Source organism: Cucumis melo, chromosome 2, assembly GCF_025177605.1.
Source record: "Cucumis melo cultivar AY chromosome 2, USDA_Cmelo_AY_1.0, whole genome shotgun sequence".
In the NCBI taxonomy this organism is placed as follows: domain Eukaryota; kingdom Viridiplantae; phylum Streptophyta; class Magnoliopsida; order Cucurbitales; family Cucurbitaceae; genus Cucumis; species Cucumis melo.
Window position 1 is genome coordinate 8,707,436 of NC_066858.1, and position 14,016 is coordinate 8,721,451.

The window sequence follows — 14,016 nt, forward strand, 5'->3', positions numbered from 1 at the left end:
GTTAGTACTTCGTTTCATCCTCAAACGGATGGACAATCTTGAGAGCTTGCCTTCTACAATTTCAAAGAAGTTGGGATGAACGCTTACCACTAATTGAGTTTGCCTACAATAATAGTTATCACTCTAGTATCGGGTTAGCACCTTATGAGGCACTATATGGGAGACGTTGTAGAATGCCAGTTTGCTAGGAAAAGGTAGGTAAGAGAAAGTTGTATGGGCCAGAACTAGTTTAGACAAAAGAGTTATGCAGATCATTGTCTCAAAGCATTATGGAATTTAAACTTGGAGACAAGGTTTCCTTAAATTATCATCTTGGAAAGGTGTAATTAGATTTGGAAGGAAGGGAAAGCTAAATTCAAGATATATAGGACCTCGTGAGATTCTAAAATGTGTGGGACTAGTGGCTTGCTAAGGTTACCCGTGAAGTTGTCTAGAATTCGTAATGTCTTTCATGTTTCTATGTTAAGAAAGTATGTTACAGATTCCTTGCATATACTTTAAGAGCAGCCCATAGAAGTACAAGAAGATTTGACTTATGAGGAAGACCTTTGTGTGTGTTACATAAGAAGGAACAAGTGTTGAGAACAAAGGTTATTTCCGTGGCCAAGGTGTTATGGAATAATCATGGCGTTGAGGAAGCCACTTGAAAAAATGAAGAACAAACGAAGATAAAGAATCCTTAACTTTATAGCATAAACTACTAGATTTCGAGGACAAAATTTCAATAAGGATGTAGCAGTTGTGAGACCTTTATCGTGTTTTGACCTACGTGTTAATATTGTACGCTACAAGAACTATTCACGTGTTGAGATTATGTGCATGGAAATTGGTGATTGAAAAGCTTGCAAGTAATCTATTTATAACGTTCTAACTATGCAATGAGAAGAAGCTATATGATGAGAAGGAGGCAACGTGAGCTTTCTCCACCTAGAAGTAGCTGATGTCATAAAGTTAGCAAGTTGATTTGAACTTGCTACCTAGCTAAGCTTAGGATAAAAGTGGCAGAAGGCATGTGGCGTTTTGATATTGGCTTAGTCTCACTGTCAAAAGAAGTAATCATTCAAGCACGAAAAATTCACCAGAAGGAGTCCTATAAATAGGAGGAGTCCAATAAGTTTAAGAGGTTGTTTTCTTATCCAGTGTTCACTTAAAAGAAGTTGCAAAGATTTTCGGAGCTACCGTGAGCTTGAGAATTGGTAAGAGGTTGCAAAGAAGAACAAAGGATTCTCAGCTGAAGACTTCATGAGAAGGTTATTTGATTGTAAGTGGTTTCTTCTTAAAATGTTTTCAAACTAAAAGAATGGCCACTCTATTTGAATCCTTATATATATTTCTCTATTAAGTTCTTGAATTTCATGATTTCTCTTATGTTCTTAAATTCTAAAAATAAAATTAGTTTATAAATGATTTAAATTTAAAAATGAGTTGGAATATTGTGATGAAATGATCTTTGGTACCCTACGCGATGTGATACCTCACACTTGCTGCGTATTATGATGTGATCCTTGCTGTGTGATCTGGGATAGGATTCCTTATTCTTCCTGTGTGATTTAGAATAGAATATCTTCTACTTGTTCTGTGATCTGGTATGAGATGCCCTTTGCTTGCTGTGTGTTTTAGCATTGGATGACGCGTTATGCATGATGGAATTATTGTTGCATTGAGATTACTCCACACAGTTGCAACTCAATAGAAGAGTGGTAAACACTTAAGCTTAGAAAGGGTACAAAGATGTAATTAAACATGAAAAATGATTCTACCATATGATCTTTTGCAACATGATTTATGATGACTAGTTTGAAAGGAAATGATTTCCATATAAATTATAAATATTTGTTAATGAGAATTGAATTGTGTAAATCACCTAATGCGTTAAGATGATTTAATTTGAACTCAAGTTTTACTATTGAAAAGCACAACTATGCTATCACGTGGATTTGTGAAATGAGGAGCAACATGTTATGGGAGGAACTTACTTATTAAATGTAAACCCCATTCACTAGACACTTTTGTCTAATCTTGCAAATGTTTTGTTTTATTCCTCCCCTCCCCTAGGTAACTCAATTGCTTCTCGCCGCATTGGTTATACATGTCTTTTAATTTTTGCGTAACATTCTTATCGTCGAGCTTCTACTTTTTATTTATATCCTGCGATAAAACATTAAAAATGCGATAAAACAGGGATGAGGTTCTTTTGAAAGACGTGATATACAAGTTCATCAAATTTTATACTTTTTCTTTTGTTCTTATGTGATAAGACTTCATTATTTTACATAAAATGCTACAATAACTTGTATTTTTACAAACTAATCACCTCACTAGTTTTGGTTAAGATTGGTGACTTAGGTGAGCCTTGTGGATCTTTATTGTGGAATTTTAATACTCATTAAAGGTTAATTAATTGAGACTCTAAATTAAGTTATTATTGGAATTGATTTTGGTTGCATGCCTTTTGACGGTCCCTTTGGCAAATGTTGAAGATTTAAATGATGAATTTTTTCATAGAGGTTGAATTGGTTTCAACTTCAATTTTGGGTAAGTTAATTTGGGAGAAGTTTTGGATGATAGCCAATTGTTAATTTTATTAATTAAGACACTTAAATTTTCTTATATGATTATGATCAAATTAATTAGAGAATTTTTTACTGTCAACTAGGGAGTATTTGTTTGGCTAATCTCTCAAGTAAGAGATTCTACTACTGAACCTTCGAACATGAGTTTAAGAGCTTGCATGTATTTTCCATTATGCATTGATGTAGGAAGATGCATAATGTGTTGTAGTTAATGACTGATATGTTTATGACACATGATATATTAATCATGTGATTAAGGACGTTATGATTGATATTCATGTCCTGTTTATGATGTTGTTACATGTTTCATACACCTAGCGAGACTAGAAGTGGATCCCTTATTGGGTATATTTTATATACTCATCCTTTCTCTATGTTAAATATTTCAGGCAAAGGTAAAGGATTCGGAAAGCTGGCGAGCGATAGGAAGTTCCCGTGACATGCCATATGTGGACACAATTCTGCTTCCGCATCTATGTATAAATTTTCAGTATTTTGTTTCCAGACATTTTTGATTAAATTTTTATCCTATTTATATAAGTTTATTTTATTTAAAGAATTGTTAGAACATGTAGGTCATGTTTTCACAATATTTTACTAAATTTGCAAGTTTTAACTCTTTTGAATATTTACTTGTTATTAAATTCATAAAAATGTTAGTTTTCCTCTTTTCAAGAAAGTGTCTTTTGTTATTTGTCTTTTTAGTAACAACCTCAGCTTAGTATAAAAAGTTGGGTCGTTACAACTAACTATAAAAAATATCAATTGATAGCCTAAGTAAACCTCGTCAATTCAAAATTGAAGGAGATATCATTTAAAGACAATATCATTCTAATGATATCGCCTATAATTGTTATCAACGATATTCTTCTAATGCGGTCATTGATAGATAATGTTGGTGATATCATTTTACGTTGACAACAATATAGAAAAATTACTTGTAGTAGCTATCAGAAATATCAATTGATAGCAACATCGCTTATAAAAGATATCCACGATAGAAACTGATACCACATTTCTCTAATTTAAAGTTATCACTCATAGTAGTTATTATTGATTGCAGCTATTTTTAGCACCTAATACCATATTTCTCACATTGAAAGTTACTCCACCCTTCAGTAACTATCATTCATAAAAGCTATAACTAATAGTTGCTATCATTTATATCAACTAATAACATGTTTCTCAAATTTAAAGATTCCATTGATAGCATCTATTAGAGATAGCAACGTATAACAACTATCAATTGCTATCAACGATAACTTTCAATTTAAGAAAATCAGAAAAAAATACTCGCAATGGTGACAAGTTATCACTAGTAGTAGCTATCAGTGATAACAACCGATAAAAGCTATCAATCATTGATTGTAGCTATTAGCGATAGCTTTTAACATGAAAAAAATCGAGAAGTGTGTAAAATAATCATTTATCAATTTGAAAGCTGATAGCATATATCACTAATAGCAATTATCAGTGATAGATTTTGTCAGTGATAATTTTTAATTTAAGAAATTTGACAAGAAACATCCAAAATGGTGGCTGAACGTGTGTATTTTAGCCTTTTACTATTTTTTGTGCTATATATGCAATCATTTTATTATTGTGCTATTATTATTATTATTATTTTTGCCGTTTATGCAACTAACCCTTAAATAATTATGTGATTGATTATGATTGATTTTTTTATTAAATAAAAAATGATATGTTATCGATTATTACTCAAATTGATTTTCAGGTAAACAAAAGATGTTACAATTGAAAATTGTTTTATTTAAGAAAAAAAAAAGGCTTATTTGAATTACATGATAGTGTAAGAACGATAGAAGATAGATGCGTGTTGGTGAGTGTGGGATATTATTGTCAACATTTCGGGTTAGACCCAGTTGTTATTGAGTTAAATTATTGTCAAAATTTAGGAAATGTATATAAACAAAGGAGAAACAGAGCTCATTCATGGCGTACCAGCACATATATTTATGAACTTTCTCCACTATTTTCACCAACACAATCTCTAAATCTCATCTTCCTCCATTGTTCAACAATCAGCCACTGCCATGGACAATGAACAAGAACATCTAACCCCGCGATCTAACTGGAGCGAGACTGTGGAAGACCTCGTCACTGCCGGAGACACTGATGCTGCTATTTCTCTTCTTCAATCGGTGGTTTCCGACCTCCAAATTTCACAAAACTCTAATCCAGATCCTCAATTAGCTGCCGCTCTCACCGACTTGTCCGCTCTCTACTCTTCTAAAGGCCTCTCTCTCAAAGCCGACGACATTGCGGCTAAAGCTTTCCTTCTTAAACACCAAGCCCAAGTCTCTTGTCCTACTGGGTATACTTTTTGTTCGAAATGTTAGCATTCTGGATATACTTGTTTCAATTCTTTAAGTTAATTGGAATTAGATATTAATTTTACTTTGTTCCCCATGATTTGGTTGTTCTGAATTTCTTTAGTAGAGGGATATCTCTGATATGAATTCGCAGTCATCCATATCTTAATTTTTTAACTTCGAACTTTGCTTCTTTATTTCCATTTCATCTTTCAGGTACGGGAAGATTGTGAAAGAGGATCGAACATCTCCCACGACTGTTTCGCTGTCTTCTGTCGATGAAGCGTCCGTTGGAACTGGTGAGCTTTTCTTGTCTTTGAGATGAAGGTGTAGTTCACTGGATAAACTTGGTGGATAGGTTAGGAGTATGCTTTGTTATCTCGAAACAACGATTTTGGTCACACAAATTAAAAATATTAGTGAGATTTATTGGATCAAACAAAGAAACCTCAAGCAGTGCTGATTTGTTATAGAACACTTGTTTGTTTGCATATAATAGCAGTAATATATAATTTTTCTTTTGAAGGTAATTTGGATCGTACGAAGGATAGTCCAGACAATGCTGTATCCTGTGCTGCGTCTTTGGATGATGATGGTATGTTTGCATTGCCTTCAACTTATATCAACCCTTAATGGAATAAAATCAGAAGTTTCAATTAAAGGAAATCAGTCTACAATTTAAGTGTATTTGCCTTCCTGTGTAGATCCTATGAATAGAATAGGCTGTAGCTCTACAATTGTATGTTGATATACATGATAATTATTAATGTCAAGTTTTTTAGGTTTCTGAATGCAATCACCTAAAAGACCTTGTTTTTTTTAAGAATAGGCATCCTTACCTCACTTATGTGGCCCAAATCCAAGACATTACTAGAAGAACTGCGTGTGCTTTTTGGATCTCTCAAAAATGATTTTAACACCCAAAGGCTACACTATCTTGAAAGGGATAAAGATTATTTGTATCCATTCCTTTTAAGAGTACCTTTGGCTTCACTTAAATTTTATCTTGACTTTTCTTATAGATAAATTTTATTGTGATCATTAATCTTTGGAATTTAAATGTATCTAAAGGTATAGCAATTAGCAAGGACAATTTGGACATAAGTAGAGTTAACTTTTGTCGCCAACTTGCCATGAAAACCGTATCAGTAGCACTTGCATAATCATGTTTCATCAACGTTATACTCCCTTTAAAACTCTCACCTAAGAGAGTCCACTATATTTTCCTTTGTGTTAGATTTCTAAATGCTGGACTCTTTATGAATTTGAAATCTAAGTTTCCGTTAATCCGGGAAGATGGTAACAGGTTTGGGTTTTTGGAGGACGAACAGATTGTGCCATTATGGCAAGCCTCTTGTGTTTCTTTTTGGCTAGTCTTTATTCTACCACAAAGGCTGGTGTCAAAACAATCAGACGTGGAACTTTTTGTAAAAAGAAGATAGCAGAGGCCTGTTGGGATACTAACAAGGATTATCTAATACTTTTTAACTTAATGGCATAAACAAAGACGGTATATAAGCCAAAAGATAACAGTCAGAAGCTGATAATAAAGGAAAGAAACAACATAAGAACAAGAAAACATACCAACCCTTCTCCCTATGAGCTAGGGTTCCTCCAGGCTACAGCAGCCTTTACAACCCAAAAGATGCAAAATAAAACCTAGCTACCCAATCCCAATAAGATGCTATTTATAGACCCTCCTACATTCCTCACTGTGGGTGTCACTCTCCACGCACTTTTTCAATTCAATCTCTCATCATTGCTGGCCTGTATGTTTACCTTTTTACCCTTCCTTTTATATGTGTGAACAATAGGGGGTCTTACAATACCCCTCGGCTCTAAGTTCACCTTGTCCTCAAGGTGGAATGTAGGAAACTGTTGGTTCATTTGATACACCGATTCTCATGTCGCTTCACTTTCGGGTAGCCCCTTCCACTTGATTAACCATTCATTTGCTCCCAACTCCTTACTCCAGTGAATGCCTAGAACCATTTCTGTCCATAACTGTAACTCAAACTCTTTCGTTAGCATAGGATGTTGATGTTGTACCTCTTGTTGTTTACCCAGCTTCAGCTGTAATTGAGAGATGTGAAAAATATTGTGTATGGCAGCTTTCGGGGCAAGTTCCAACCTGTATGCTACTTCTCCTATTTCTTCAATTATTCTGTAAGGTCCATAGTACTTAGGTGTAAGTTTTTCAGACCTTTTGTTAGCTAAGGAACCCTGTCGGTAGGGTCTCAACTTCAAGTATACCTCTTCCCCCACCTTAAATTTGAGTTCTGTTCTTTTAAGGTCAGCCATTTTTTTCATCCAGTTCTGAGCTACACATAAATTTTCCTTCAAAGCATTAATAGCTAAGTCCCTTGCCTTCAGCCGCGATTCCACTTCATTATTAGGTGTCTTCCTGTATTCGTAGGATAATAGAGGAGGAGGTGGTCAGCCATAGACTGCCTGAAAGGGAGTGGCTTCTGTAGAGGCATGGAAAGTAGTATTATACCACAGCTCGGCCCACAGAATGAACTGGTTTCATTTGTATGGCTGTTCGTTAAAGAAGCATCTCAAATAGGCCTCTAAGCATTGATTCACCCTTTCAGTCTACTCATCTGTTTGTGGATCAAAGGTCGTGCTTCTTTTTAGGATAGTTCCCACTGTTGCGAATAGTTCCTTCCAAAAATTGATAAGGAAAATCTTATCCCTATCGGTAATGATGGACTTAGGAATGCCATGCCTCCTTACTATCTTGTCAATGAAAACTGCAGCCACCTGTTTTGCGGAGAAAGAGTGTTTCAAGGTAATGAAGTAGGCGTACTTACTCAAACGATCGACTACTACCATAATTACATTTACTCCTCCAGCTTTAGGTAGCCCCTCTATAAAGTCCATGGTCCAGTCTTCTAAAATTCTCTCCGGAATAGGGATAAGTTGTAGTACTCCAGCTGGTTTGGTTGCTTCATATTTGTTCCTTTGGCAGGTTTCGCATTGTTCTACATATCTTTTGACATCTGTCTTCAAGCCCTTCAAGTGCAGCTCCCCACTCATCCTCTTGTAAGTTCTTAAGAACCCGGAATGGCCTACTAATATTGAATCATGGAAGGTATGTAGCGAACTAGGTATGAGAGAATGTTTTTGACAGCACCACCCTTCCTTTGTACGACAGTCTTCCATTCTCCCATTTATATTTACTTTCCTCTTTGGGATTCATCCTCAACTGTTCTATAATCTTCTGAACTTCCTCATCCTTTTCCACTTCTTCCCACACTGTTTCCATATCCACAATTCCAGTAGTAATCATAGTGTTCAATTCTGGGATTGATTCCACCCTTGAGAGAGCATTGACAGCTTTGTTTTGCAGTCTAGGTTGATACAATATTTCAAAGTCATAGCCAAGGAGTTTGGTCAGCCACTTTTGGACCTCTCTTTGTTCCAGTAGGAACTTCAGAGCCTTCCGGTCTGATATGATGGTGAACTTTCTTCCTAATAGGTAATGCCTCCATTTTTGCACAGATAAGACTACAACCATTAGCTCCCTTTCATATATTGACTTAGATTGAGCCCTCTAAAAAAGCTTATGACTGAAGAATGCAATAGGATGACCATTCTGAGACAATACAACTCCTAAACCAAACCCAGAAGCATCAGTTTCTATAATGAAAGTGGGACCAATCAAGTAGCGCTAACACCGGAATGGTGGTCATTGCTAGTTTTAAGTTTTCAAAAGGCGCAGTAGCATCTTCATCCCACTTAAATGAATTTTTTTTGTAAGAGCTTGGTTAAGAGGGCATCAATTTCTCCATAGCTCTTTACAAATCCATAGCTCTTTACAAATCTCCTATAGTAACCGGTCAGCCCTAGGAACCCTCTCAGTCCTATTACATCCGTAGGTTGAGGCCAATTCATCATACTTCTAATCTTTTCCTCATTAGCTTCTACTCCCTTCTTAGATATTTGATGACCTAAGTATTGGATTTGAGAGTGTGCAATTACACACTTCTTTCTGTTTGCATAGAGCTGGTTATCCCTCAATACCGCAAAGACCATTCCCAAATGCTTTTTATGCTCATCATGCTCAGTTATATCCGCACTGTATACTAGGATATCATAAAAAAAACTAACACACTGCATCCACCTTACCCAACTCCACTGCTAAGAAATCTACCACAATTGTCATTTTGTTCAACCTTAGCTCTACCTTCCTACAGATCCCTTTTCCTTTGCATCGAGTACCATCTCCAATTGTAACCCCAAAATGGCTGCCCTTCTCAATGAGTATCTTCTTTTCCTCCACTAAGGCCTGATGAATGAAGTTATGGGTTGCCCCACGGTCAATTAGCACAATAACTTCTTTACCCTTCACATGACCCTTCAGTTTCATTGTCCCTTTGGATGTAAAGCATGTAATGACTTTAAATTTAATTTCAGCTCCTTCTGTGATATCTAACTGCTTCAGCTCCACTTTTTCTTCATCCTTACCTTCGGTAATGTCTCCTTCCACAGTACTTTCCTCCTCATTAAGGATGAAGAGCATCGGCTTTCTTTTTTCCTTAACTTTGCATTGAAGCCCATGAGAGTACTTTTCATTGCACCTGAAACGGAGTCCTCTGTCCAACCGTGCCCTAAACTCTGCATTTGACAGCCTTTTGACTAGTGGTTCTCCTTTTTGGTAATTTCCTTTAATAGGAATAGTCACACCTGCTTCATTTAGAACTCAGTTTTACGTTGTATCCCTTTTTCACTTCCTCCTTGAGTTTTGGTAGTGGAAGACTCTCCCCCGTTCGCTTTTGGTACTCCCAACTTTGCTCTAGCCAACTTCAAGACTAAGTTATGGTCATTCACCAACTGGGCTTCCTTCATACACTCTTCTAAAGTTTGGGGCCATCTACTGACCACTTCTGCTTGGAGGACTAGTTCCAATTCAGTCACAAATGTGTCCCTTAGGACACTCTCTGCCATTTAGGGTAATGGAGCTTAGTAGTTAACTAACTTCTTAACATAGTCATTAACTTCTTAACATAGTCAATGTTGTATTCTTTCATTTTATGAAAACGATAACTTTCGTTGAGAAAAATGAAAAAATACAAGGGCATACAAAACAACCAGCCCAACAAAACCACCCCAATAAAAACAGGGGATCAATTAAGTAAAATATTGCATATAGAAGATACAAAATTTCTTTGAAATTGAAGCCTAAAGAGACGCATGAAATTTAACCAAAGATCAAATTTCACTATACCCCCTCTCTCTACCCTGAAACACCCTATCATTCCTCTCGCTCCAAATGTTCCAAATAACCACACACCCCTCGGAAACCCATAAAAAAAACCCCTTTATTTCTGAAAGGTCGATGGAGGAGGAACTCTCAATTGTCACTCTGACACTCACATACCAACAAAGCTAACACCGAACTTCGAAAGGAAAGAGCTCCACACGACCCTTGCAAAGTGGCACTCCCAAGAAAGATGATCAAGGTCTTCCTCCACATTCTGACACAACATGCAACAAAAAGGTGTGATAAGCGAAGTTCTCCTCCTAACAAGCCTATCAACAGTATTAACTCGATCAAGGATGACTTTCCAGATAAAGAACCTAGCTTTCTTAGGAACCTTAGTCCTCCAAACAACATCAAAAACTGACTGCTAAGGAGTGGGATCCAACAACATAACAAATAGAGAGTTACAAGTGTATCCCCGACTAGGACTAGGTCTCCTAACACGAACATCCCTTCTCCCTTCACTAAAAGAGCACCCCTCAAGTAAGGAAAGAAGAGAGGACACCTCTGTTGTTTCCATTTTTTTATTAATTAAATTCTATTATTTATTACCCTCGCCCCACCACACGCACACTCAAATAGGAAAAACTTAAATTATAGTCAAAGTTCTTAATGAACGGCAGATTAAACAGTTGAATTTTGATAGTGCTGTGGTTTCAACAATAATGAAAGAGGAAGCAAAAGTTGGGTAGAATAGTTTAAATTCTATGAGACCAGGAGAAGTAAAGGAACTGTATCATCCATATGCCAAGCTATATACTATTTAGGAAAGGAAGTCGTGTCATACACGTCAGTAAAACACTGTCCCAATTATATTTTGGTGTATAGCCAACTGATGCTTATCCTACAAAGATGTTATGATGCTTGTGGTAGAAAATAGTGCAATTTAATTACAGCAGTTGTAGTGTTATTTTAACACAAGTGATTATTTTTCAGATTGGGAAGCTATTGCAGATCGCCCACCAAATGAGTTTCTATCCTTGGAAAGTGAACCTGACAAACCAGAACCGTCAGTCAAAGAAATGAAAGCCCAAACCCCTAGAAGACGTGGGAGGGGAACTTTTTCATATAACAAGCATGAGTTATATAGCGATAAGCTATCCGATTCTTCAACAACGAATGATACAAATGAAGAAGATGCTTCTCGTATGCTTGAGGGCCGTAGGGAGCTAAAAAGTGGTAAGTCTGACAAATAATTTAAAAATATGATAAAGAAGGAAATTTGATGTTGATTGTTTCCTAGACCACTGGTGCAATTCAAAGTTATGTAGTTGTTGAATAAACACTGGTTAGGCCTTCACGTTATGGAATCATACAGGAACAACATATTTACCTAAAACGTATAAACCCTTTCTTAGTCTCTGAAGTTTCACCAATATTTTCTGGTCTCTTAAGTTATCAGAACCGTTATGAAAGATTCAAATTGACCATTAGTTTTTTGGATTATTTGTTGAAGTTTGGACGTTGACATAATAGTACTGCAATTGTTTTGGGCTTCTAAATAGTTAAACTTTATTGATGTTTGTGCATATTGAATCATGATTTTCAACCAAGAGCTAAGCATTATTTTAAAGAAAAAATTTCGTTATGTGAATCCAGCACAATATGGTACTCAACATGTTCTTGTTCTGGCGGACTTTCCACCAAGTACCAAAACAATAGATCTTGAAAGGCTACTTGGGAATTTCATGAATTCTGGAGTTGTCATTCGCTGGGTCAATGATACAGTTGCACTTGCAGTATTTCAGACACCATCGACTGGTAATTTTCGTAAAACTAGATTTTTCATTTTTGGGAAATCTTGTGATCATTAGGCTTGGACTTCTTATTTCTTAAACCTTTTGTTGTTTGAAAACTGTTATTTTCTATCTCGTTTTATGTCCTGTAATTGACGATACAATAAGTGGCCAAGTCAGTAGATACTCGGTCATGTTTACTTTTGTTATGTCGGTTACTTCTTACTACTATCCTGTGTCATGTTATTTGGCCTACGGTTAGTTCAGGATAACTTTTGAAAAAAGAGTGCTTTTAAGTGGAAACACTTTGAACGCTTTTGGACAAGCAAATAATTAAGTGCTTCTTCTTGAAAAACTTGAAGTGCTTTCAAAATTCTTAAGATCACTTTTGATTAACTAATCAAACACTATGGAAACTTTTTAAAAAGTCTTGTGATGCCCTAAAAACACTTTTTACCCTTACAAAACCTATTCTAAATTCGCCCTTCATCTTAGTTTTAGAAATTTCTTGGGTTATGTGGAGATCGTTGGTTAGTGGAGATCGCTTAACTTTCTCAACGTGGTGTCTCCCATCAAATGCCCAAATTTTCATAATTATGTCAAATCATTATCTTGCATTGCATGCTGAAATCATAATATTGATGAAATAGTTTCATGCATTAAAATTTAAGTTATTTCAACAATTACCTTGATTTTCTAATGCAGCACTTGAAGTTCTCAATCATGTTAGATGTCCTTTCACTTTACGTCAACTTGATGAAAATGATACTCTTTTGAGCTCGATTCCACAGAGAGGTATGAGCTTCTTCTTCAGTTTGCTAGTAATTAGTATTAATAAAAGCATTCTCTTGTCTCCTTATTGACATCATTTCATTTACGTCTATAGAGGTGTGTGTTGTCATCCAGTATCTTTCGTGGCTGGTGTTTAGGCACAACATAGAAAAAATGAAGATTACTTTGGATAGGAAACTATATTTATCATTAAAACTGGGGATTATTAGTCCCATTCTCTAAATGAAGAATAGTTGCAAAATATTGTTGAAGAAAGAAGCCAAAAAGCTTTTGAAATCCCAAAACTCCTTATCATCCATGCCTATGTCTACAAAAGGTTCTATTTCTTTTTTAAATCTCCAATAAGAGTTACTTGGTGAAGATGTAATGTTGGTTTATTATGGTAATGCCAGATCTTGTGCCTCCAAAACAAAGGCCAAAGACATCGGCTAGAACTGCACAGCGGCTGATTGCTCAAGGAATGGGATTGAAGTTGCCACATTCCACTACTTCCTTTGGGTCCAAAGAACTTAGGAAACAAGAAGAAGACCGGAGGAACCGCATTGTCTCGAGGCAAAAACTGAGAGATGAAGCTTGGGGAGATGATGATCCAAGTTAGTCACTTTTACTTATTTTCTTGAATAGATGGATATTGTTTATCCGAAGAACAATAACCATCAAGACAAACCCCAACCACAGCCACTGTTAAAATGATCAACCTTTGTTTCTTTCTTTGTTTGCTCCCAATGGCTTACTCCAATATTTACCCACATCCATCGTGTGAGTTTGATTAAAGAAACATCAAAAAACCTCATTCTTGTGGCTGCATTATTCTGTCTTTGGATTCATTGCTCTGTACAACTTGATTAATTGACATTGTACAGTCTTCAAAACTTAATATGGAAAAGTGAAGGTGATTTTTTTTTTCTTATTTGTTGGCCATTTTAGAATAAAGTTGGAGTTTAAACAAAGAGGCGATACTCACATGGAAGGAGTTGCATCCAAAGCGATAAATTAGGAATAGGACTTGTTTGTTTGTAGTAATGTTAATGATGTGTTTTATTTTATTGTTTAACGATTAAAGATGCTTAACCTAATGAGAAAATAGGCATGGTCATAATTTATAATCTTCATTCAAACGTTCATTCTATTAAATAAATAAATCAATCAAGTGCTCTTCATTCAACCTATATAATTGATTTTTTTTGCAAGAGCGCAAACGAAATGTTTTGAACATTTGCTCAGTTTTATTGTCTTTGGGAGTTTGAATAAAATATTTTGAACACTACAAAGTTAATAGACGTACATATTAAGAAAGGAAAAAGAAATAGAAGAAT

The 14,016-nt window shown here is 35.7% G+C and overlaps 1 protein-coding gene across 3 annotated transcripts; it reads left to right on the forward strand.

Moving 5' to 3' along the window:
- Positions 1-4,410: 4,410 nt before the first annotated feature.
- On the forward strand, positions 4,411-13,610 carry LOC103491941 (uncharacterized). 3 transcript variants are annotated; one of them, XR_538179.3, is made up of 8 exons: positions 4,467-4,908; positions 5,123-5,205; positions 5,433-5,501; positions 11,109-11,351; positions 11,772-11,933; positions 12,614-12,703; positions 12,795-13,016; positions 13,093-13,241. XR_538179.3 is itself a non-coding variant. In XM_008452068.3 (7 exons), the coding sequence occupies exons 1-7, from the start codon at positions 4,628-4,630 to the stop codon at positions 13,296-13,298; spliced, it is 1,134 nt and encodes a 377-aa protein (XP_008450290.2). In that variant the 5' UTR covers positions 4,411-4,627; the 3' UTR covers positions 13,299-13,610. The 3 variants fall into 3 exon arrangements, 2 of the variants coding, with proteins under 2 accessions (XP_008450290.2, XP_008450291.2); XM_008452068.3 differs by lacking the exon at positions 12,795-13,016 and having other exon boundaries at positions 4,411-4,908; positions 13,093-13,610; XM_008452069.3 differs by lacking the exons at positions 11,772-11,933; positions 12,795-13,016 and having other exon boundaries at positions 4,473-4,908; positions 13,093-13,610.
- Positions 13,611-14,016: the final 406 nt, after the last annotated feature.

Coding starts and splice junctions, on each gene's coding strand:
- LOC103491941 (XM_008452068.3), top strand. CDS start 4,628: ATGGACAATGAACAAGAACATCTAACCCCGCGATCTAACTGGAGCGAG. Junction 4,909..5,122: donor CAAGTCTCTTGTCCTACTGG/GTATACTTTTTG, acceptor TTCATCTTTCAG/GTACGGGAAGATTGTGAAAG. Junction 12,704..13,092: donor GAGCTCGATTCCACAGAGAG/GTATGAGCTTCT, acceptor TGGTAATGCCAG/ATCTTGTGCCTCCAAAACAA.